General features: G+C 45.8%; 1 protein-coding gene across 1 annotated transcript in view; it reads right to left on the bottom strand.

Moving 5' to 3' along the window:
• The window catches only part of GALNS (galactosamine (N-acetyl)-6-sulfatase), a 47,043-nt gene that overhangs the window by 2,731 nt on the left and 17,829 nt on the right, over nt 1-26,483 (bottom strand). The window contains exons 10-13 of the mRNA XM_080552174.1: nt 24,635-24,771; nt 21,935-22,037; nt 13,510-13,631; nt 2,934-3,051 (exon numbers count right to left, since the gene is read on the bottom strand). Of these exons, the coding sequence (XP_080408300.1) occupies nt 2,934-3,051; nt 13,510-13,631; nt 21,935-22,037; nt 24,635-24,771 (480 nt within the window). The remainder of the gene's footprint in view (nt 1-2,933; nt 3,052-13,509; nt 13,632-21,934; nt 22,038-24,634; nt 24,772-26,483) is intronic.

Raw genomic sequence — 26,483 nt, 5'->3', positions numbered from 1 at the left:
ATCAGGTATCCGCTAAGCCCTGTATCCTGTGTGACCCCTTTCAATTCTCACAAAGATGCTCTTATGTCCTCCTTGAAAAATAAAACCCGTCTCGCAACTGATGCTGCCGGGCTCATCACATTTCCAACTCCAAATCCTGTTCAAAAAGGCTTTAGGAAGGACTACAAATGGTTACACAGCAGATGATTCCCTTTGCTGGCGTACAGTGGTCTCTCCTGTACACATGCAGTCTGCCAGGACTCTGGTGATTTCCTCTCCTTCTTGTAGGAGCAAACAGATCATGAGGTTTTGGTGAAGCTGTTTTCCTATGATCCAGAAAAGCGTCCTCATTCTTAGCATTAAGATATCCGTGCACTTTCTTTGGGAAACAACTAAAGAGCACTCACGTTTGAAGGCCAAGGGTGTGTGAGAGAGAAAAATGCCTGTACGTTAATGGGCATGTTGATGGATGAATTCAGGAACAGATGGAGCAGGGGGCACTTGTACAAGACAACTGCTCCAATGCACGCAGACCAAAACGATTTGCCTCCCTTGTTTTCACGTTCCTTGGACTACCTTTCTCCAGCATACGTACAACACAGAAGCAGCATCAGAAAGGAAACCCACCGCAAACCTCAGCTTCCAAAGGAATAACAGAGGAAGGAAATTGTATAAAAGAGCTTTTTCCATTTCAATTTTCTTTTTTGTCATTTAAAATTTGGGACTGCGCTAATTTGAGCAGCAGGTTACGGTTCCCATTCTGCCTTCAGAAGTCTTTTATGGTCTTTCTCTGACCCCCTTTCTCTTCAGGTCTACCCATCCATGGGAGAGTTTTGTCACCTATTGAAGGTCAGTTCAGCTCTGACCCGCTGCCTTTTATTTATTTTTTCAAGTCATTTACATTTGCTTGGAATTAAATTCCCATGGAGGAGAAGGAAAGCTTAACCCCAGAAAAAATGCCAGAGCAGGTTTCCATTCCGTCTAGCTGACAACAGATGGCAGTGAGACACCAGCTATCTCCGAGGCAGAGCAGCACAGGCAGCGGAGATCTGGCGGAAGGCACCGCGCTGCGCGAAGGGCTTCAGATGATTCAGGAGCAATTAATGCTGATTTCTAACTCTGTTTCTCAATTTTAAAATGCGCAAGCACCACTGGGAATTTCAGATGCTTGACCACTCCGTAGAAGCAACAGAGATTCAAAGAAACAAAGAAAATGTTCGTGGTTTTTTTTGGAAAAAACAGACTGCATCTGCTTCAGTTTCGCAGTCCAAGTCACCTTTTGTGGATCAGGGCTGTAAGAGCTGAGAGCCCCGAGGAGCTCCATCTCCACTGCTGGTGGGCTATGCTACAGATGGGCCAGCAGAATTTCGAAGACGGTTTGGGGCATGGTATTAAGAAGCGATATTTATCTCCCAGCACCCCCCAAAGACAGGTTTAGGGCCCAACTAACCCCACCAGTACTTGGTACTCCAAGAAGATTTGGTTATCTTAATTCTGGTCTCAAGAGGCAGACAATAATTTGGTGCCTGTTTATTTGAGTTTTGTGACTGTGTAACTGGCCAATTAGAAGCGTACGTCGAATAGAAAATTGGTAACGTAAAAAAGCTTCCTGCTGAGATTTGAACATTTCTACCGAGATCAGAGTATCACCCAGCCCACTGGGGAGGGCTTTTTCTCTCAGACAGCCTGAATGATCTGGTTTGAGCTTGGCCATTGACGCAGCCGTTAACCTCTTTTGCTTGTAGACGGCAGGCACAACTGGCCTTGGCTCAGCCCAGGACATTGCCACAGCCAAAGGAGAAGAGGCAGCTTGTGGCCTGGTGAGAGGAAAGGCAAAACTTGTGCCCGGCTGAGAAAAGAACAGGGTGCGTTCAGGGAGAAAACTGACTGTCAGCAGCCCCAGAGGGAGAGCTGGGGTTTGGGATGAAGTCCAGGAGACGTTTAGTGTATGCCTACACTTCACAAACCAGTTTTGGAGCTGGAGTCAGCACAGAAGAAATGCCTTTCCAGCGAAGGGCTCTAGCAGGCACTGAGAGAGTCCCTGAACCCAGAAAGTCCCAGAGATGCACAGAACAGTGTTTGTAAAGGGAGATGCTGAATAACAAAACAACACAGAAACAATGGTACTTCAAATCTTTTTTGCTGCTTAACATCCAAAACTAAAAGACGTTGAAAGCCAAAAAAGATCCTTGCCTTCTTACCAAAGAGACAGCCCCACGTTTTGCATTTTTCTGTCTGGCCGGAGACAGACCCTAAGCAGCAGGTACTCACTGTTTGTTTGAGGAGATTATTCCAGTGTCAGGAAGACTTTGCCTGTCACTATTTCGTGTCAGTCTTTATAGGCACAACCCCTTAAACTACACAAACTCTTGTCATCTGACAGCTTTATCTCCTACGGACCATCCAGTTTTTTTCTCCAGGTTCACAACAAAGCAAGCGGTGTTTGACAGGAAAGGCAAGCTGTAACTTTCCAACGTGCAATTCAAATCGGAATGCAGAACTGGAAACACTTGGCCTGCTTCAAGCCAGAAGGGCTTTGGAAAAGACAGGCACAGGTGGACTTGGAGGGGACTGAGCAGGACCAAAGATACTCACTGATACAGCACAAAAAAAGACAAGAGGCACCGTCTCAGTCCCACCACTCGAAATGTAGAGGACTTGTGAGATTTGCAGAGGGGGACTAGAAAGGAGAAGTATCTACAGTTATCGATACCGCGATATCTCGAAGGAAGGAAGTCACAGCTTATCACAGCGTGCTGATAGACTTTGCAGACATTACCCAGCTCGCTTTGTACAAGCCATCCTGTGCTGCTGCATTCCAGGGGTTACAAACAGCCCTCCCCTCTGTGGAAGGACAGCCTCCTTCTTCTCCTTTCCAGCCACAGCAGGTGACATTTTTAAGCCTTTGCAAAATACAGTTTAAGAAAGAATTTTTAAATGTTTTAACTACTCACCATGACGGCCTTGTCGCACACGTTAAGCTGTGGCTCTCCTGGCACCATGGTCTCTTTGTGCTGCTGCACCACGGCAGATATTCGCTCCATAACTCCTTGGTATTCTTCACTGGCAAAACTAGAATGTGAAAAAATTATGGAAGTTATTAGCGGGGCTTCCAGAATGCAACTGTTTGGAGACAGAGCATTGTTAAAGTGTCCACATCACTAAGCTACGTCAGACTTTTTCTGGGCCATAGTAAAGGAGGAGAGCCTGTAAACAAGCAGCCGACGCTAACCGCCCACGGGTCCGCAGGGGAATGAAGCATCTGTGCTGACAGAATCCATCCTGGCTGGGCCTGGAGGCTGCGGGTCTGAGCTGCCCAGCCTGGGGGAGCACGGATGGCAGGCGGCTTGTGTGCTCTCCCCGGCACAGAAGCACGTGGCTCCCCGCGGATCATCAGCGTGGGGCTTCAGCTTGGAAAACTGCTGGCCCCAGGTGCCTCGCTTCCTAGTTGGGCAGACACGCTGCGAGCTTGTGTTGATTCCCAGGGGGGTGCCATCGGCAAAGGCAGCGTGTACAAGGAAGGGTGTTGGGGTTGTCCTCCTTTAAATGATTGTCTGAGGAGACCAGAATGCAGGACAAACACCTTGCCAGACACGTTAGTGCCTAAACAAGCCAGCCAAGGCCACCTCCCAGAGTGCCACATGTGAGGTCACCCAGTTCTGGACGTTTTCACCCTCCGCTCTTTCAAGGGCTTTTCTGTAGCTCGTGCATCGCGCGGAGGCATTTATCGAAGGGAAGGGAAGTCAATGCCAATACTTTGTTTTTCAAGAGTGTTCTTAAGCTAAGGGTTTCGAACGCAACCAACCATTAGCTAGTAAAACTTCACAATCACCAAGTAAAAAGAACTAATATTATGCAAACAGGAAGATGGAGAAGAATAGACGTTACTTGTCCAAGACAAGAATACCTCCTCCGTTTCGCAATACCCACCCTGGGGTTCTGCCCCCTCTACATTCTTCCATTACGGCTTTATTATTCCAAGCTGGGACCCATCTGTCACGCTCCAAGCCCTCATACAACATTATAAATTACCAGATTTTTATCCAAACTATTACCCCGGTAGGTACTTGTTCAAGCAGTTCAGGGTGTACTTGGCTAATATTTCAAGTATTCCTAAAATGGAGGACAGCTACCCAATGATCTCATTTTGTCCATCATGTTAAGAGCCACTTCAAAAACAGAGAGCGGCAAATTGCTTCTGAAGATAAAAGAGGAACAATGCAGCCTGGTCCTGACCTCAGGCTCCCTTTGCTTACAGTCCAAGCTGGCCACCAGCCCCATACTCCAGCTAATTTCCTTCTTTAAAAAACAATCACATTTCGAAGCCCAGTAATGTGCCAACAGTTTCCAGTAAACCCTATAAATATCACATCTCGGCAGCCATCCAGGGAGAAGCTGATTGTGGGGATGGGCCTGAGCTTTGCTGATAGAGAACCGGAAGGGAATTGGAAATGACAAGCTCTAGCAAACTAATCTGTTGCTCTCACACCCAGCTGGCCGTATCCTGGTGGAGAGGCAATCACCAGGATCAGCTGTGCGATCCGCGTGGACCACCCTAAAAGATTGCTGCTGCGAAGCTCCCGAATTTGCGGGCTCCTCTTCCCGTGCATCCCATCTTAGCTCCCACGGCAGGCAGCTGCTTACGCCAAAGGCTGCTGAAAAAGGAGGGCCGCAGAAGTTTGGGAGCTGCCAAAGACCATCTGTGACTCACGCCCTTGATGAGGACACTCAAGGCAGCAGTCGCTTGGCTCAGTGAGTCTGGAGCGTTGCATCCCGGTGGCACAACGGCCCTTCAGCTCGGCAAGGTTTTATCTGGAAGCCCTCTGGTCACGTTTCAAACGCGCGCAGGACTGCCAGCGCAGCAGCACGCTTGAAAAAAATCAAAACAGATCCTTAAAAGAGGCGGAGAGTGCTTAAAGCTAACCCGTGTTGACACACAGAGGATGGCCAACAGGGGAGAGCCTGCACGCAGAGAGAAAAGGCAACAAAGGCAAGCACGCCGAGGGAGCGTACCTAAAAGCAGGGCGAGCACCAGGGGTGCACGCGGCGCCTCGGACAGCGGAGCTGCAGCCTGCTCTGCTGAGACTGGAGGAAACGGGGGTGTCACAGCCTTTATTTCAGAGCCTACACGCTCCAGTGATGTGAACGGCGATAAAACGTGGCTTAGGGAGACACGTGTGCTGCAGCGTTTTAAGATTTTCTAATGCACTCATTGTTTCGGGATTGGGAAGCTCTTCCAAACCCTAGCTAATCACACTCCGTTAAGAGCCTCGTATTAAGGATTAATGTGAATTAATACATACTTCGATCAATTGTTAGAGTCTAACAGATATCGCAGATATCTAATCATTTAATGCCTTCTGCTGCCGCTGCTCTTGTAACTACCTAACGTGTTTATTTTTGTCACATACTTGTGTCATCTCTCCAGCATTTAAGATCTTCTTTTGGAAGTGGACCCGTAAGATAGTGTTGCTGCTAACTAATTAAGCTCCACAGCATCTCTGCAAATATTTAAGTGCTAAAGAGCCCAATTTCATCCTTCGAAAGGGCTTTTCATACATATGATTCCAAATTGGCTATAATCTGGACAGACCACTGGAAAACACAGCTGTGGTCTGGATGAAAGATAAACAATATGTTGTCATGACTGCTGGTTTTTGCTCCAAATATGCCAGTCCTGTTGCAGCAAAAAAAGAAATCTTTTTGCCGTAATCTTGAATACCGCATTTATCCACAGCATTGTTGCTCATTAGCAACCTAAGACACGTGAATGCTGCAGCATAACAAAGTAGGCTCACGTCATTTAAATCATCCTCTTGCTTTAATTCCTATGTTGGGGATGCTCCTGGCTGTTTCAGCTAGCTCAGCAGTGACAGGAAATCTTGGCCTAACCTCAGCTCCTGGTGGTTTTGAACTGCTCTCCCCTGCAGCTCCTACACTCTTAGATTATTTGAGCATTTAGCATAGGCTGAATGACTTCCCCAAAGCATGATAGAAATGGCTTGGCACGTATAAAAGACTTGCACTTCTCACATAAGCACAAAGCTGGCTCAAGCTAAAGAACATGTATAGATTATGCTCCGAGTCACACTGCTAACCTATAAACCTTGTCTCAGTAGGGCTTAACGTGCTCTTAAGCTGACTAAACCTGTTGACACTAGCTTAAAACATATCCGATTGCAGCTGTCTTCCTGGTGTCCGAGTACACAACAGCGACAGAGTGCCGGAAGGTGTCATTCAGCGCTGGAAGATCACCCAAGATCGGCTTCAGATGCCTCAGTTGATCACAGGAGCTGTGCCCCTCACCTCGAGGCACGTCTGGTCTCCAATGCCTGCAGGATGGCTCTCACCCGGGGCTTGCATTCGCAGTGACACCGGAGTAAGCACTGAGACAAAACGGTGCTGGTGGCTGTTTTTGCTGTTGAAGGATCACAGCACTTGGAGAGTCCCCACTCCTCGCTCTGAGGAGCTCGGATCTTGCTCAGACCGAGCTGCTCAGCTCCACAACGCCTAACAAGACCCAACATCCATGCGACGTTTTGTCAAGTATTTGCTGACTGCATGCAGTGGGTTAAAACTGTCTCCAGCCCTATGAAAGAAATGCATTTCACGACAAAAATCTGGAAGGGAAGAACGCCTTTAATCTGCATGTAAGATGGGGATAATTGCTTCACGGTAATCAGTCTGAGTTGTTAATGGAGACAAGAACCTCTCCTCTTCTTACACCAGAGTCCCATCCTTTCCTTGAGTGCAAATGAAGGACTGGGCTGCAAGGGCAGGGCTTGCTGCGTTCTCTGCTACAAGAAAAGATAATATTATCTATACAGGTGTTCAGGCATTATCGGCTGAACGAGGATCCAGACCTCGCTGCCTCCAGGGCACGCCGCATTTTCTATTCGAGCTCGACAATCCTGCAGAAGGAGAGCTGGGAATATCACTGGAAGAATGAGAGCGCAGCAGCGAGGGTGAGCAGGTGGTGTTGTGAGGAGTTTGCTAAAAGAGATCCCCCAGCGTACACAGAATTATTCCACGCTCAGAATGAGCGCGCGGGGTGGACAAAGTCCAGGGTCATTACACTAATTGACACTTTACCTCCGGGAAGTCTCTGGAGAGCCAATCAGGGCTGGATGGCGAGCGCGGGGTCCCAGGCACAGGTGTGGCCCGTGCTCAGTTCATTTAGTGTAATTGTGCCTTGGCAATCTGCTCCCATCTCCTCCCTCGCCAAACAGCTCCGAGTGTAACCTGCTCGGCTATTAACCCCACCGTGCCCTCCGGTGAAATTCGGGTTTGGAAGGAGAAGGGTTTGTCTGACACCCTGCCTCCGGTGTTGGAGCAGCGTTTCCGTCCTCTGCCTTCAGGTCTGCCGACATCCCGAGCCGCGAGGAGGAGGAGAGGGCGATTCTCCGCCTAATAAATAGGCTCAAACCGCAGGAAATCAACGAGCGCTTTCAGCATTTTTTAAATCTAGATCTTGATGTATTAATTTCTGTCTCTTCCTGATGATTCATATATGGGCACAACACCGTATCTCGGCCCTGGCAGTGACAGAACCACGTTATTATTCAGAGGAACGTACCAAAGTGGTTATTTTGCAGAGCACTTCACTGAAATTTGACAGGGGGCTCCCAACGGCGGCTTTCAGATTTACAGCATGTTCCACCAGACACACGTGAAGTCAGGGCAGAGCACAAAACGTGGCTAACGATTTGTGTACTTTAATTCCTTCTTCAGAGGAATTATTTTAATTAAAAAAACTTTGGTTTTTAATTGTGAAATACTCACACCCAGGTTCAGGTAATTTGATTTTATCTGTTATCAGTGCTGTGAGGCTGCTCTGCAAGACGGCATCCAAGTTTTGATCTTGTCCCATTACTCAGTCTTCCTCTGTTCCTCTTTTCTATTATCAAATTTATTTGGAATGTGAAGTCTGCACAATAGATGACACAGACAACAGGTTTAGGACTCCAAAACGCAGCAACTTGCAGTTATTGGAGAGACTCAATGGGCCACAGAAAAACAGGAAAGGAATCAAATAGAAAAGCGCGGGGCAGCCCATGCTGGAAGCCACTTCTCTGGTCCAGCAGCATCCACAGGACCTATTTGGACACGGGACATTGCCCTTTTCAAACAGCATTTTGCATTTTTGAAACTGGTTCACGTGGCTTTTTACTTCCACTGTTCCTTTGTACACAGCATCCCTCTAGTCTAGACATGGACTCATCAAAACACCCGTAGGCTGTGGGTCTGGGCAGTTAAGCCCAGGTTACAGGTTGATCAGGCAGCGTGCCGCAGCGCAGTCCTAACCCTGGGCTGAGCCCAGCAGAGAGCAGCCATCGATCAGCAGGAGTTTGCTGCCGTTCCTAGCCCCCAGGCCAGGGACTGTCCCCTGCACTCACGTTTTTCTTCAGCCCTCTTCCTTTCAGAGGTGGCCGTGGTACCGGCTGTCGCGCCTGTACCTCTGGCCATCCTCGTGCATCCCGTGCTGGGCAGCAGGCTCTTACTGGCATCGCTGAGGCTTTTTATCCACCGTTCGCCACGGTTTCCAGAGTTGTAGTTCTCCTCAAAGCCACCTCTCCTGTGGCAGCAGCGAATTCGCTCCTGCAATGCAGCTGTTGCCATTTCCTCCTTTTTTCAACAAGATGAGGAGTCAGCATCTCCCCTGGGCAAAATTCTGGCTTTGTTATAACCTTTTTTTTTTTTTTTCCCCCTGTTTTGCACCTTCTCTCTTTTCTCAACAGAGAGGTTTCTGCCCTGATGGGTACGGTGAGACTGGCAGCTTTCCTATCAGATCCTTTCCCCTTTAGCTTCCCTTCAGGAGCTTCTCCCCATCTTTTCTGGTTCCATAACCAGTGCAATTACCTCTCTGATGATTTTCAGGATTTTCCATCTGCTCAAAATAGGCACTTGTGAGCTCTTTTGTTAATTAATGTGTTCTAAAATCATTATGTTCATCAACCAAGCCTTATCACTTCCATTTTTTTTCCATAATAGTAAAATCTATTGCCCTAAGTAAAATACTGGTATTTTGACGTTCACAATTTATTAAACTCAGTTCTGAGCAGAGCCAATAGTTCAAAGCAGAAGTCGCTATTAGCCTGGAGTACCGGCAAGGTGTGAGCTGCACTTAATTGTTATCAAGGCTTTGTTTTGGACCTCTGGTGCAAACTGACAGTTTCAGAGGTTTCTGGTATGAACTCCTTTGGCAGCTTTGGAGTCTGACCCGAACCGCACTTTGTACTTCCGTTCGTGTGGTGTGTTTTGGTAACTGTATTTTAAGCTGAGCCAGATTTTGCTAGGTATTATTACTTGTGCTCTTCCTGACTGGCACGAAGTATTTTACTAAAAGCATGTAAAACCAATAATCTTTGACTTGGGCAGTAAAGCTGACAATTGGTTGTGAAGATACCAACAGATAATTTGACTGAATACAGGTTGGATGAAGAAACAAATTCCCTATGTGTTATTTAGGGGCCCCACAATACCATGAATATAACAGACTTGAGTAAAGGAAAAGACCCATCAGAGCTTTTAGCCCTGCATTCTGATAGATCTGGCAACAAAGGCACTCCACAGTTGGAGTGTTTTCATATGAAGAGAAAACCAAACAAACATTGCATCTAGGGAAGAAGCAAAATACTGCTTAGGCTTACAGAAACGCTTCTGCTTTGTGTGGTGCTTAACGCACAATCTCATTTATATTTAAAAGTTGAGAGCTTACAAAACAAACGAGCAAAAAAAAAAAACTTCTATCACACAGCCTACACAGATCTAGTCAATCTCTTGGATGACAAGATACACAAAGTTCATTCCTCTCTACACAAGGACTAGATAACAAGGTAACTTACTTATATAAGAGTTACATTACCATGTTTGGCAACCAAAAGAAAGATTATTTACCAGTAACCACCCTTCTTTGAAACAGACTGCCCACATACACCTTCATATTGCAGGTGTTCTTATTACAAGTACCTCTCCAGATGTCGATTTTGCCTTATCAGTACCTGTAGACATGTTCGTGCCCTACCTCATCCTGCAGCCATATAAACGTGGAGCTTGCCAAGCTCCTCTCAACTCCAGAACCCCACAGTTGTCAGAAGAAACCTCCTCCTTCCAGAAGAGGGAGGGATAAAAGCTTGGATGTGAATGTATCGGATGCTAATGCTGAACACGCGAGTCCTGAAGGTCAGCTACAGGACAGGGATCCTGCTCCACGCAGCCCACCGATGTGATGATGTAAATGTGCCTTGGGCAAGCTCTGGCAGCGTGAGAATTCATAACGTGCTTTTGGCATCGCTGTGAGTTCCAACTAACCAAACGCAAAGCTGGTGAAGCTGTTGGACTGCCGGGGTGAGGTCCCAGTCCAGACAGAGAAATGTCAGCAATTATCTTTCAAGGCAACAGGGACCAACACAATTATGCCCCTCGGCAGAAGCCGAGATGCTGGAGGTGATCCAGCCCAAAACAGAGGGGCAGCAGCAGGAAGGAAGAGTCGCTGCCCTGCTGGGAGGCTCTGTTCCTCGAGTCAGACATGCAGAGGGATGCGTGCACAATCTTACACGTAAAGGAACAGAAGTGCAGGGTGCCATATGGCTCCGGACTGCCAGACGTGCCCTCAACATGATGACAGGGGCTGCCTGTAATTGCCTGGCCATTTTTTCCACCGCATGAAAAGTGCTCCTGGGGAAGAGAAGCTTTTGCTGATAACGTTTCCAGGCAAACCCCTGGAAATCCAGCAAGCTGTGTCAGGAAGAGGAAGGACTTGTCCTGCTTCACAAGACCCAGAGAACTGAAAACTTTACGTGTTGTCTCTAGATCTCGAAGGGCTCGAATCTTCAGTGATCCCTTTAGTTCTCCAAGAAAGACTGAAAAAAAACTAATCCCCACGTTCTGAGATGGACTGAAATCAAAGCCTTGAAAAAACCGCACAGTACCTTGTGCGCGCAGTGTCATGACCCAAAGCCATTTCAGATGAGACTGCCTGAGTGTAAGCCAAGAGCGTTGCCACAGCTGGCTGATCTGATTGATTTCCAGGATGCCCTGGCTCTGAGACCTCCTAAGATCCTAAAAGGAGACCAAATATATAAGCACTAAATCTCTTCGGAGGTGTGTGAGATGCCTGTCCTTCAAGTGAAGCAATGAAACCTCTTTACAGGTGATTTTGAATGAGACCCTGTGCCAAACTAACTCAAATCAAGAGACATAACAGATGACTAAAATCACCTTAGGGAGAAGAAAAGGTAGCACTAAAATAAGGAATAAATAAATAAATAAATGGGCGAAAGCAGAGAAACAGAGGAAATCAGTGTACCGTGCCGCCTCTTCCCAGTCTTCAGAACAGCAGCAAAAAAACTAACGAAACCCAGCGTGGGTTTAACAAGGCAGAGTAGTAAAAGTAAATTAAATAAAAGGGGGAAAGGTACCAAGAAATCAGGGATGCAACACAACGTTTTCTAAATGCTTTGGCACCATAATGGCTCTCCAGAGGAGCCACGCTGGTGGAAGAGCCGTACGATACACCCTGTTCCTCCACGGCTGCCTGAGGACGAATGGAGGAGCGGGGCCAACATGGACTGCGAACACACAAAAACCTGCGGCTGGAGCGCAAGCGATCCGAATACGCCCAGCGTGTACGGACAGACAGATACATGCTTGGAGGGGAATGCTGGATTCCCTTCTGAGAAACATCAGTGTCGGGACTCCCACCAGGCTGGCTGCCAAGGGGGATAATTAAGCTAAATAAAAATACACAACAGAAACAGCTCCACAAATGAGGATAATTTAATTACCACGTTGGATATAGGAGACCCACTTCCCATGAGTTTTCCATTGTGACCAGAGAGGAGACAATAGCAACATAACGTGCTGCAGAGAGGAAGATTCATTTACTAGAAGAAGCTTTCTATTACGGTCTGTATATTAAACAACATCACAGCTTTCCACAATCGGGTATTCGTCTTGGTAAAAAATTCAATCAAAGAAACAGCTTTGAGTGTCCAAAAAAATAATAATAAAAAAAATCAATGAAGCCATATAAGAAGTGACTGCAGATGCAACACTGGAATTTATTTCAATGCCCAGCCTACAGTGGTTGTAAAGAACATCTAACAAGAGGGAAGCACATGTCCTGCAAATACGCTTTAAGCAAAATCTCCTCTCCCTCAAATTTGGAAGAATTTGAGAGTACACAAATAATAGACAAACTACAGTTTAGTTAACACTACCATTCGTTTGATTTTTGGAAAAAGAGATCTCTTCTATCCATCCATCTTCCTAAAATAAAATAGCTGTTAAACTGAATAGAGCATAATCTCATCTGGAATCTCAACCCAGTAGCATCATTTCACTGAGCTGAATTTAAAATACAGGAGCGGCAGAGTTGCTTTATTCATTAGTGCTGAAATGCAATAGAAAGCAAGAGCTAACGTGCTGGGCTTCTGAAGAGCTTTATACGCTGTATAATGTACCTCTAGGGTGCTCGTCTGTTAAGTGAGAGAGAAGTGAAAATATTTTTCCTCCCCTTCTCTCTCTAGTGAAAACACTTAGTGGACAGCACAGGCTCAGTTCTTTTGGAAGTAATGGAGCGAGTCTATCCACTCAATTATTTAAAACAGTTGAGTAATTGCAGCCCTGTCAGCTCCGAAAACATCCCTCTGGTAAAGCTGCTGCACAAAACCATTTCTGCGCAGGCAGTCACAGCAGCACTGGTTTTCCCTTTATTTATTTCCACATTCCCTGAGTCAGGGCCACTAGTGAGGGATGAGGCTGCAGGCCTCTGTTTGCAGCTTGTTCTGCCAGAGGGTAAAACTGAAGTCAGTGGAAGGGAGGTGGGGACACCTTGGCAGCTATTTTGGAGATGCCAGATTGATGTGTGGACTGCGCTGGCCGATGGCTACATAAATCCTTGCAGAAATCTCTCAGGGCATGGTGTGTGCTGGAGATAAATATTACAATAGTAGGCTTATAGGAAAATGGATTTAGATAGCCAGGAGAGTCCAGAGAGGGAAAAGGATTGGGCAGAAAGTCCGTTTGCAAAGACTCTCTGGAGAAGCTCCTTTAGCAGGGGCTAGGAAATTGGAAGATTTCCCAATTTACCTTCACAGATTCTAATGCAGCATGTAGGAAAAACACCATGGGAAGATCACTAGATGTTTCTTCCCTAGCCCCAAAACGCACTGGGAATTGCAGTAGACTAGTTCCAGTGCACACACTCATCACCACTGCTTCGTTCCACACCTACCCTTTACTTAGTTCCTGTTCTATCCAAAAGCAAACGTTTTGCCTTCTCCATCAGGGCTGCTAGGACACAGAACAAGAATCACAAGCGGAGCCATGGGCATGCGCACATCCATCTAGCTCGACCAACTGAAAACATTTGGTCCTTTTTATTTACTGTTCTCACTAGCGATAGCTTTTTGGGACAGTTTTCAAGCAGATTGTTAAAAAAAAAAAAACAGCTGTTGAGGCAAATGAATCATATAAAGCATACACTGACGGTGCCGAGGGTTTGCACATCTTTGTGAACTGGCTCACCTTAATGGGTACTTCTCTCCAGGGTCCCTCCCCAGATGGAAGAGCAGCGGCAGTGTGGTATGCTCCTCCTGCGTATGCGTTGTCACTCCAGAGACGTTCTGCCCAGGGCAGAAATCAATGCCCTGCGGTGAAGAGAAGAAAATAGGTCATCAGGGGTGAAGCAGGTGAGGGAGCAACATTTTAGCTGGTGCTGCTTTCTTCAGCATCTTCAGCCCCAACATACCCACAAAACCTAGAATTAGTTTAAATCCAGACAATCCACTATAGTCTCCAAAATGGATTCTGATCTGATGAGGTAAAGGAAGGTGACAACATTGGCACTGTACTGACATAAAAGCTGAAGCAGGCCTTACATTTTTGTCTTATAAAAAAGTAATCTCTATAAAATATTCATTAAAATGAAATGGCAAAACGAAAGACGAAAAACACGAAACCATTTAATCATAAGAATTTTTCATGGGGAAAGCATCTTCCCTCTTTGGTTTCCATGGCTTAGAAATAAACAGATTCAGATCATACGGCAATTCTCATCAAAAAGCATCAGTTTCCCAGGGGAAGGACCTGGCCAAACCAAGGGGGGATCACCCTGAGAGGCAAAGGGCACCCTCCAGACTCCCTGAAAACTTGTCACGCCATCAAGCCTGAAGGATCTGCTACACTGAAGAGCGAAGCAAATCCGGTTAATTTTAAAGAAACGGGTGCATTTGTTGACCTGATTTACAGCACCTCAAAGCTGGCATTGAGGCACTCACCTGGGATCGAGAGCTGTGCTGAAAGAACTGAGTTATGCCCAGAGGGATTCCTGTTGCTAACGTTCAAGTCTACAGGGTGAGAGGCTGGGACTTCCCCAGCAGCAGCGGCAGGAAGGGCGCAAGGGCTGGGACTCGCTGCTTGCCAGCAGCAACAGGTTCAAGTGCTCGGTGGCTGCCGAGGGATGGAGCGAGCTGTCTGCTCCCAAATCCAGAGCAGATGCAGATCTGCCCTCGCACGGCTCGCCAGGCTGCGTCTCCCCAGCTCCAGCCAGTTATTAGCCAGATGCCAAGCTCCCTAATAAGCCAGAGCCTGGTCTGGGGGGGGCTAACAGAGCTCATTTAGCCCTGGGAACAGCAAAAAATGTAAAGCGCTCATTTCACTGAACAGAAAATAAAGCGGGGGGCCCCACAGACCAGCAAGGGCTAGAAAACGGACTTGTTAAAGCTTGGTTTTACAATTCCAGCTGCCACGCTGCGCCCTTACAATGCCTCAAAATGCCCCGAGACACGGACAGAGACGTGGAGAGAAGGTAAGTGGGAATGTTTCAATGGAGGTGGGAAAGCAGCTGCGGGATTTGCTTATAAAACAAACAAACTGAAAGGCTCTCTACAGATGTGGGTAGGATTTGATTGGCAAACAATTTTCTAAAAATATCCCCTGTTTTTAATGGACAGCTGGTCAGTGGAGCAGTTAATATTCTGCTTTTCAATAAAGCAAGAAGGTTAGAAGCCCATAAAATCCCATTTATCTGCACAGAGCTATAGATTCCTGACTCACTGACTGGAAAAATAAGAGAGTTGCTTGATAGGTTGTAGTGACCAGCCAATAATGGACTTTAAATGGATACAAAAATGATTGACCTTCCCACCTTCTGATGCCACAGGCCTCTGAAACCGAGTGAAAAATAGAATTATTATTTTTTCCAAAAGGAACACTTAATGAAAAGGTATCAAAGCCTACATAACATCCAAATTATAATTTGGATGCAAATCAAACAAGCAATTTAATTAAGAGCCTGCTAATTGGTACAATACTCTTCAGCTGCAAATGCGTTAGTTTGAGAGATTTCAGTCTCCTGGGTGTTTGTTTACACATTGCTCTGTTTGCATTTCGTCTTCTGCTCCCTGTGGCTGAGGCCCCAGAGCACAGCACAGGCCACGTCCCAGGGACTCCTCGGAAAGGTGCTGCGACACCTCGCCTGGCGCCTCCAGCCAAAAGCTGTCCTCCTAATCTGAACAGGCAATGCCCTGCTCGAAGGTAGTCTGCTGGGGAAAGGCAGAACCAAACCTACTGTTTTATGACACAGAAATAACTCTCCCAAAGCGCTGCCGAAACCGCACTTCAAATTTCCGAGGCTTTTCAACTTTATCTCCACAAATACAACAGGCCGTTTTTATTTTTATGTAGTGTGTGACTGCTAATATCCAACCGACAGAGGCAGCACAAAATGCTTTCTACCCGGTCACTGGCAAATGAACAAAATACAAGAAGTAAAATTATAATCCTCACACCCCTGCTATCAAAAGGCACTGCCCAGCATCCCAGTAAGCAATGCACTTAGACGCAGCTGGTGGAGCTTGGTCTTCTGCCCATTTCACAGAAAAGAACGTTTAACTTATCATCCACAAGCTCTACTTTATTCTGATTCTTATCTCAAAGCATTTTCAGTTCTCAGGATGGAAGGAGAAGTCAGCCACACCAGCAAGCTGCAAGCCTGGGATCCTCGGGTCTGGATTGCTTTTATTTTCTGGAGCCAAACCAGCGTACACTAAAGCTGCCCGAGATGTGAGCAGCATTTAACGATGAGACAATGCACACTCTGGAGCATCTGGACAAGGCCTCTAGTTGCTTGGAAAGCGTGCAGATTTGGTCACGGGTGCTGCTGGGGGAGGGATGTGCCAAAGCCCTTCGCTGGGCTTTGCTGGGCGAGCTGGGGCTGCCCTCCAGCTGGGCAGAAGGGAAACCAGCTCTGCTCCCCCGTAAGGCTGGAGGACAACAGACCTGGTGAGGGAGGGGAGTCTCCTCCTGTTGGGGATGGTCACTAGATGACCATTTTAAAGCACATCAACGTTTTCAATCATTTCTTGCTCTTCCTTAAACTTTTTTTCCCTTTTTTTTCCCCCCTTGTAAAAGCCTGATGTGACAAATGCCCTACAACCTCTAAGGACACTGCAGCCTTTACCGGTAAATACAGACGTGCCAAATTCTCAGATGGAGAAAAGCCACCTTGTTCCACGGGCAGCAGAGGAACTGTCCAGATTTATGCTGGGGGCCGGCTCAGCTTCTCTGCCACTGCCAACAGGACGGCAACTTCCCTCAAAAGTAAAGTTACGTTACGCGGAGAAGAGCACAGAGGTAGGTGGGCATGCCTGCCTGCCCACCAGGACAACAAAACCCCCCACAGCCACCACTTTGCCCGTTATTATTTGCTTAAAGCTCTTTCTTTGGCAGACCGTTAATAACAATATGCAGGGGATCAATAGCCAGTTAAAGCACATGCCTAATATTTCACTCCGCACACAATCCAAGGTAATTTGCATGTTTACAGTAACACTGATCAAACAAAGTAGAAAGGTCACCCTGTGTTTAAGCTTTTCTTGGAGCTTTCCTCCTCGGCTATAAAAGCATGAAAGCCAAACCAGAAGATCCTATCTAAAACACATCAGCTCTGCTTCTACGGGAACCAATAAAAGAGCATCAGATGGCAACCAGAAGTATCTCGGCTTCTGCACCAGAGCTCTCGCACAGGCAGTGCTTTGCACCACCGCGCAGACCTGTTTGCTGTAGGAGAAATTGCAGCGATCCTTTTTTTTTTTTAAAAAAATAAATTAAAAAAACTTCTTGCACATCAGGTAAACCTTTCAGCGAGCACGCCTTTCTGCTCTTCTTCCCAGCAATTGTGTAACCTGGATTGTTTTTCCGTTCGTAAGATCTAGCGGCCATCGGTTGCACAGCTTATGCTTTAATTTCCAGAGCAAATGGACCACAGATGCTATGTCAATATAGACATGAGACAAATACAGCCGGTTGCCAGTTTGGGCTCTCCGCCAGGCGATGGAATCACCACTTGTGTCAACGTCAGCCCTCTGGCAATTCGTCACCCTGGCGCTATCCCAGATCGCTCCGACTCGACGAGCGGCTGCGGATTTCGATAGCGGCGCAGCAAAGCTGGGGTCCGTCTCCTGGTCAGGTCTCCTCGTCCCACCACACGAGACCCAGGGCAGCAGAACTGTGCTCATATTAGAGGGAGAGAACAGTTAATTAAAGCCAGGAACGTTGTTTCTCCCTGCTTGCCACGGCGCTGCTAAGTGGCCGCTCTCACTCCCCTGGCAATTCCCAGCGAAAGCCTCGCAGGCCGGAGCTCTGAATGACCAGAAACCTCCGCGTGTGACTGCCAAGTTTCAACCCCGTCGAACAAAAATTGCTCCTAATGTGTTAACCGTCTGGAAGAGACCCCAGAAGATGGGCAGATCGGCAAGCCTCCGTCGGCTCTCAAGCAGAAGCGATCAATGGCTAGCTCATACGCTCAGAGGACCACAATCAAATGTCATTATTTGTGAGGTTCTACTTGACTTCACATCCCCCTTGCAGAAGAGGCTTTATCGATCCCTTCGCGCTGACGAGAAGGGCAATCAGACAGACCGCGCAGGAATAACCCCGTTGGCATTTTACATTAAAACAATAGGGTCTTCTCACCGGCACCTACCCCAATCACTTAAAGACACAGGAGCCCTTATGAAAAATCTCTGTAGACTACTAACAAGATACTAAGCTGACAGCAGAAAGGTTGATGTTATCAGCCACTCTCCAATGAACCAGAGGGCTTTTACCACGATTTTTTTTTTAATTTACTTTTTTTCCTTCTTGCATCACTGCTCTTGGAAGGCACAAGAGCTATTCTCTGCTGGATAATCTCTGTGGCAGGTAGAGAGACGGAGATCTCCTTTCTTCTGCTGGCTCGTACTCTCCTGCCTCCTCCACACAGCATTAAATTAGGCAGTTCAGTTCCTGAAGGGCTCGCTGGCTACTCGGGTAAAGCCACAGAGAATACCCATTTTTAACTCTTTCAGGCCCCGCCGTCCAAACAAGGACGATCAAATGTCCCTCTCCCTTCCACCAACTGGACAAAACAATAAAACCACTGAGCAATCAGTTTAGGAACGGGAAGCTGCGCAACCAGCATCACTGCTGCGGACACCAGCAGCAATAAAACAGCCGTGCACGAAACAATGTCCACACACGTTATTTGTCACCCGCTTTGCAACCCAGTAAGAGGCTCACATGTCTTGTGCTATACAGGTGAGGAGCTCCCCAGGTTTATCCTCAGTTCATTCTTCTGCAGCATCAGCCCCTCTGCCCCGGGCTGGGAAAAGGCCAGTCGCATCACTGAATTCTGCCTGGGTGCAGTGTGAAGCCAGGGTACAGCTCTTGTCATTTGCTGTTATTTCCCAAGCGCTGGAGGACACAGCTGTCCCAAAATCTGCTGGAACAATGCTCCACAGAGCACTTACTCTCAACTTCTGATGAGTGTTCCCTTCATGCTTCCAAGGGACGAACCATTCAAGCACGCAAGTTGCCTAAGTAATCACGTTAAGCCAGCAGAAAAGACGGCACCAGGGTGTCCTCCAGCACTGAGAAAGACTGTAAGAGCTTACGAGAGGAGTCAATTAGGAAAAACTGCTTGGGGGTTAAAAAATAAAAAATAGGAGGAACAGAACAGCACACTTCAGCTTTGTGAAAGATAACAGATCTTAATCCCAAGCCATAAGGCAGGGGACGCGGACCAGTAAGGGCATGCTAATGTCATGGGAGTCTAGGACGACCATAAACCTGAGCACTTCTCATGTGGGACCTTTCCAGTGTAAATATTCCAAGTGCCATATAGAGAGAAGTATTCACATGCCTGTTATGCTTTCCAAGGCTTTGCTTTCTGTAAGCGGCTTCTCTCTGTTAGATTTTTTATTTGTACATACATACTTTATTACTTAACTAACTTATACCACATTCAAGTGCATAGCTTTCCAGGTTAGAGGCCAACATTGCACACATTCTTTCTAGTTAATCCTGAAAGGCCTGGTAGTCCTAAACTGACATGACTGTGCTCAGACCCAGGGCATGCAACAATTTCACATTTTCCAATATCAACACGAAAATGTGATTCTGGATGCTTTCATGGTATAATCTCATCTAAAAGTCACGCAAAAATGCACAACGCACGGATTAAAACCAGTGCAAGATTTCTGTATCAATCACCGATTTCCTGCACTGCCAATTAACAAGGGAATTTGAAAGCAAAAGGAGGTTTGGCTAAAATGTGCAATGTATCTGTCAAAATAATTAGATACTCAACTACCCATAAAACAAACCTTTAAAAAACTGCAGACAGCTGTTTTGACACATCTGGCCAACTCCAGCCCTCTTCCAAATGAATGACATGCCAACCAGATACAGCTATTTATCCCAGCTCTGAGTTGGGACCCTTCGGACAGAAAGAATTTTACATTTGAAAGTTTAATAAATCTTTAAAATGGATTCACACCGAGGTAAGCACCCATGAAGATCACACAACTAACAAGGCCTCATTAGCTGGAGTTCTAATGGGATGGCAAATCAAATTTATCGAACAGCAAATCTGACGACAGGCAGAAATTCTAATGCCACACACGCATGTATTGAAACCCACTGTTCCAATGAAATTAGCAAACAAATCAGCCTTTTTGATTCTGGCAGAATAATTTAGTCCAGTATCAAAACAGCTGAGAACACGAGGCACTGAGAGAGGCAACCGTATCATCAGGTGAGAGTACGAAACTCCTCAAACAAGGCTCAGAACTGTGGAACTGCTCTGCATTCTGATTTATTTCTATTTTTAAACTTGCAAGGCTTGTAATTAATGGCTTGAGGACATGAGGAGAATTGGAACAAATTTCAGCCTCAGCTTCCTCTGCGTGTTGTTAATGGCTAGTCTGTCCACTAATGTGCTCCAATTTTACCCGCATCAACCACATGTGATACAAGCTGCAGGAAAGCAAGTGAATTTTTAATCATCTCTCTGATGTACAGTATAATTGCTGACTTTTATCAGACAGCAGTTAAACAAAGACTCAGAAAGAAATAAATATTCCTTAATTGCACAACTGCCATTTCTCGCAGTACGAGAGCTTTTGAAATGAGTAACCCGTCCCCATTATCACAGCCACACACATACTCAGACATCTACAAATAAGCTTAGATCAATGCAGGTATTTATTTATTTCCAAACTAGGTGTGTAGGTGTGTGTATGTGCATATATTACAACAGAAAGCAATTAGTCATGTGTGACATTATCTTCCAGGCACATGGGAAAAGCATGCCTGAGCCCACTCCTACACCTATACACACGGACACAGAAGCTCCCAGTCTCTCTCACCCAGGAAAATCCTCCACACCGTGCCACATATGACATACGGGCTTTGCTCACGTACAAACCTAGACAAATACATTAGCTCATTTTAGCCGTGCAGTATTAACATTGACACAGAGCGTGCAACGCATTTTGAGTCAACTTTCTTCCCTACTCCATGTAAAACAGAAACTTTGACTCCCGGAGCAATACAGTCCTAAAAAGACAAACACACACATTTACAGCCCCGAGTGTAAATGATTCCCTCGGAGCTGATGCTTCCTTCTACCTCCAGGACTTCCCAATAAAAGAAACCACGCACTTTTACATCTACAAATGTCATCAGCACTTATTTCTGCACCTGTGATGCCTTGAGGAGCCACCGTAAGTTAAAAAAAAAGAAAGACACAAATCATACAAACAATCCCTCCCCAGTACCAGCCTGCTGTCAAAATTGCTGAGAGCTGTGCCGTAATACATTTAGTTCATGTCTAACGGTATAATCAGCAAGGCACATGTGTGAACCTACCATTCAAGAAATGCCCCAGAGTTTAGTACCCAAGTCTGAGGCAAGAAAGACACAAAAGAAGAAAAATAACAGCGCTTACCATCTAATTGTGAGAAGATCAGCGAGGAAATTACAAAAGCAGTGCCTACTTGGCAAACAAAATATAAAACATCTTCCAGAGTGATATGGGCTTGCAAAAAGTGCTGGTAATAGATTAAACATATGTACTCTACTGTTTTCAGTGACTGATGTTCTTTCCACTGCATGGTCCCTACAGCTTTCCCTTTCCCATTTAGGAAAAAGGAACAAAACCAAACAAACACCAAAACAAACAAACAAAATTAAACCAAACCACAAATCACATCCCTACTCCATTTATATAATTCAGGGCACACTCAGTCTTTTTCACCAGATATTGCAAGGTACACGATCGATTTGCTTCCAGACTTTGTAAGGATACATGTGAAAGTTCAGAATTCAGCAGGGAAAGAAGCTTTACATTAAGGGAAATTAAGTGCTGCTTAAAGAGAGTGCCACGTAAAACAACTTAAGACTTTACTCATTTTCTCTGTTTGTCTCTGATTTCAGTACAGGGGTGCTGGTGGCACCAGTACCGTTAGATCTGGTAGCTCTTAAGAGGCTGTGAATAAAAGGCTGGTTTGCAAGAGCTCTGTGACGTTCCTCAATTTAAAACTCCTCTGTAGATGGTTATTGCCCCCAGGAGAATGACCAGGGAAGGGGAGAAGGAACGAGACAAGGGTGCGGGTTAGCGTCCTGTTACCTTGCTGTACTCCTCCCAGGAGTTGCTCCAGGTCCAGTAGTGAGCCTTGTAAAGCCCGACTCTCACGGCCATCATCTCGTTGCCACGATAATAGAATATGGGCCTGCAAGGGAGAGCAGAACTGCATGAGAAACACCAACACGCCGGGCCTGGGCAGCTGCCGCCGCAGCCTTGCTGATAAGGGAGACAAACACTTTAATGGCGTCTGACTTCCGATCCAGCTATCAGTCAGAAACAGGCTGCCTCCTAATAGTCTCCACTGCAAGGTTTTCAATTAACATTTTTTAAAGTGTTCATCAAGTTGAGAGCTCACATGGCGCAAGAATGAAACATTATACAGCTTGGCTGCCAGTGATTGTTAATCCTTGAACTATCAGACCCTGTTATTTCCTATAGAGCACGCCGATTTAAACACCAAATGTCTCAGAAGTGGTGTGCGTCTGCCAGAGAGAGAAAAAAAATTCGGATTCACAGAATATGTGATGCTTAGACTCCTCTTTATGGCAACGCCAAGGTAGATGCTGTTCCTGTCAGAGACACAGGATGGCTGGGGAGGACAGCAGCTGCTGACCTGCTCTGGATGTCATCTCAGAAAAAATTCCACGTGAAAAAAACTGGCAACCAGCCACACTTAACTCCTGTCCGTTTGCTTTCCCAGAACTTCCCTTTGCATCACCTACACGCACCACTGAAATCTGCAAATTCTTCCCTAAGGTTCTCCTGATTACAGGTCCCCCATGCAGAGCACAGTCCGCGCCCAAGTACGGGCACTGCCTGGGCATCCCAGCACCACACTCATTGGTTTTCCTGATAACGTGCTCCCATTTTTTTGAGGGGACAGTAAAAAATTTTACGGAAATGGCCTATCTGCAGGAGAGAGGTTTGATTTGTTGCTGCAGCTCATCACGCAAGGACATCAGACATCGCTCTCTCCAGCTGTTTCAGGCTGCTGACAGGATGAGACCACAAAGTTGCTTATCACGGTGGTAAGGGCGTACATCTTTGTCTTTGATTCAGGTGGCACCAGGCAAAAACTACTCTCTAGTGATGCCACCTTGAAAAAAAGTCCCTATATACAAGATAAGATTAAAATCTCCACGTCTGAATGACAGGAGTGGCCTTAGATCTCTTCTATTGTAAAATTGTAGCCTCCCCTGCAGGTTCCTCGCACAAAAAATGAGCCTTTGTCCTTTGTCAGCAGGAACTGCTCCTGAACAAAGGGGAAATGCTGTTGCTCGCAGTGCCCAGTCCTGCATCCGAACGCACCCGAAATGCCTGTGAAATACAGGCAGCTTGAGAAATGTGATAAAATGCAGAACCTGATCTAAACCAGTTCCATTAACAAAATAAAGTGCCCAAACAAATACGCCACACTTGAAAACACAGTCTCCTTTTTCGTTGCCATAAATACTGATTATGTGACAAGCTGTATGTACCCATGCGATTGAAGGTGTGCGGGTTAGGTTTGCATTTAAAAAAATAATCCATCTTTGAAAGAGGCTTACACCTTATCCTCAAAACTCTGTTGTTACCAACTTATTTTTCCTTGATTGCTTTATCCTTTTAAAACTTAAGAAAACCCACAACACTACCACTGCATCCTCTGCAAAGTTTTGGAGGCTCTTGGAACTGTGACCTCCCATTCAGCAAAAAAAAAAAAGCAAGCTATCGTGCCCTTGAGGGACTATTATTGTAACACAAATAGCACTGCTGCAAGAGATTGGTGGCTGCAATGAAATTCTCTTTTATGAGAAAGAAGCAGCTCCACAGACTTTCAGATGTAAAGATGGTGATAGGCGGTGTTTGAGGAACATGCAACACCTCCTATCAGCCACTGGATGAACTCTCAGGTAACCGGGACACATTTCTTGCTTTAACAGACAAAAAGGAGTTTTATGGAACAAAGGCTCACATCCAACAAAGAAAAGAATTAAAATATGTTTTGCGTGTGTATGTTTTCTTGTTGTGTCACAGACTAAGAATATGTTTGTACTCAGATTTCCAGGGTGCCAAATTTCTTACCAAAATCAGAACTAAAAGATTTCTCTTGACCTCCAAACCTTTCAAAGAGGGCATCGAGGATATTTGCTGTCAAATCTTAGCGCCTCTACCCAACTGCTGACAGTACTCCTCCATGCTCATAAAGATCCCAGGTCTTTAATCCAAATATATCCTTAGAGATCTTTTCCAACCTGAATGATTCTCTGATTCTAAAAGCAACCAAAGAACCAGGACCTTGGGAAGAGGTGGGCTTCTGGCTCACCTGCAGCAGCCCAGCTTTTAACTTCAACCTCTCTCAAGCCGGAACTATATTCCGCAAAGAGCCGGCATACTCTTGGATGTTTTTCCAGTATTAAAAATGATGTCTTTGCCCCTATCCAGGCTACAGTTCCCAGACTTATCTCCCTTGTTGCCATATGCTGTTTCAGGGATCCCTGCTAACCCCCTGACATTTGCATCTGTCCCCAGACTCCACTGTATGGCATACGCTGCGTGTCAGGAAACATCACCTCTGCTTGCTCCTGCAGAGGATTAATTCACAGTGTAAATCTCTGGTGCTACCTCACTTCACTGAGTAGGAGCAAATATGTGTCGGCTCAGTTTATTAAATATTTCTGTAAATTTATTTAAAAAATAATCCAAGTTTTGGCACCACTTCAGTTAGGAGGCAAGGGTCGTAGCTCTGGGCTCGTAACTAACCTGTCAATTAGCTTGCCCTGCAAGATGGCAGGTAAAAGGTCGATGCCGTCAATCTGTCTGTCACTCGGAGGCTGCAGACCCGCCAGGGAGAGGCTGGTAGTGAAGAGATCCATCACGTTGCCCAGCTGATGACTGACCTGAAACATCAACAGAAACGCTTTTTGCAAAAAGACCTTCAGTAAAAGCCATAATGAGAGAGGCTGGTTTCCTCCGAAGCAGATGTATTGCTTCCTGAACCGCCTTCTCTGCTAAGCATCTTTTAAGAATACCTCCCTCTGCAGTCCTGCAGTCACCAGCAAACCTCACATTAAAATAAAAACGAAAGGAGATGATTAATATTTCTTCATTTCCAAAAAACATTTGCATTTTGTTTCGTTTTTCTCTTTCTTCTCACTTCTCTCCATGTAGCCACCTACAAGAGCATCTTTTTGCAGAGTTCAACCTCATTTAGCAAATTCTGAGTCACTTGTGAATTGAAAAATCAACATTTAAAACAAGGAAAAAAGAAAAAAGAAAGTCCTTGATTTGTTCCCTCACCAGACCATCTCTGTAGTCCAAAATACCCTGAGAGGGTTTGCAGAAAGCACAAGGATAGATGGATAATAACAAAAAGAGCCCAATGACTTCATCTGCAAACCATTTCCAACAATTCAAGAACTATAAAGTTGTGGTATTTTTAGTATATATTTTAATAAGGGAGAAAAACATCTGGTTTTGGCTCCAAAGAAGATTTACAAAGATTTTTGTTGTTGTTGTTTTCTTGTTTGTTTTTGCTTTAATTGGAAGCCATACTTATCTCTCCGGTCTTACTTATATTTTAAAAACCTAAAACTCTCTTCTGATTCTTTCTGAAGCTTTGCTCCCATCCTCCTCGGGGTATGCTACAGTTATCTGTAGCAGAATGTTTAGTTAGCCAGCGACACAGTAAATGGAAGCAGACACATCCAAATCAAGAGCAAGAGCAAGCGTGTTTAGCACCAGGATGCAGCAGCACAAGATGTGACATGAAAAGAGCCTTTTCAGCCACACCACTTGTTCGGAGACAAGAAGCCATCTGATACGAGCTCACATCTGTAAGTTCAGAAGCACATTCTGAGTGAAACCCAAGTCCTACCAGCAGCCTCGCTAATGTCAGTGTGAACATTACGACGCTGAGACTATCAAAGTCTTTTTATCTCTGAATCCTCTTTCTAGTCATAAACAGACCCCCAGCCTGGAGGCTGATACTAATTATTAGAAAATGATAACAACTGATAACATGATAAACGAATATTGGCCAGATGCTGGTTCCCTTCCTCTAGAGAAAAAAAAAATAAATAAAAATAAAAGGGAAAATGCTATTTTTGCTGGGATACTAAGCCTTTCATTAAGGGGCTGGGCTGAACAAAATGAACACTTAAAGGAAGAATTAGCAAGTTAAAAAAAAACCTGGAGAAAGCAACATGCAGGGAACTGATTACAAGTTTAACATTACAATATCACATTACTTGATTACAGCAATTTCAAACTGTAATGGCTTTCATTCATCAAAAAGTGTTGGCAGGAACACACAATATTAAAGCTGCATGTAAGAATGCTTTCACAACTCTTACGAAGCAATCAAAGTGCAAAGCTCTAAGCTCAAGAGGAAGCCCTGACCACGAAAAGCCTTGCCCAGGAAGGCAATTGGATCAGTGGACCCCGATCAATACTCTTGGGCATTAAAAGTTAAGCCTCGTTCATGGAGCTTGCTGCATCAGGCAGCCTGGAAGGCTGCGATGAACAGAGATGAGCCCACAGATCCCTCACAAGAAGCAGATGTACACATGGAGTTCCCTCTCTGCATGTGCAGAAGAGGATCGGGGTCTTC

This window comes from Anser brachyrhynchus (genome assembly GCF_964034855.1).
Source record: "Anser brachyrhynchus genome assembly, chromosome: 12".
In the NCBI taxonomy this organism is placed as follows: domain Eukaryota; kingdom Metazoa; phylum Chordata; class Aves; order Anseriformes; family Anatidae; genus Anser; species Anser brachyrhynchus.
The sequence above is the reverse complement of the archived record's forward strand: the minus strand, read 5'-3'. Positions and strand labels throughout refer to the sequence as shown.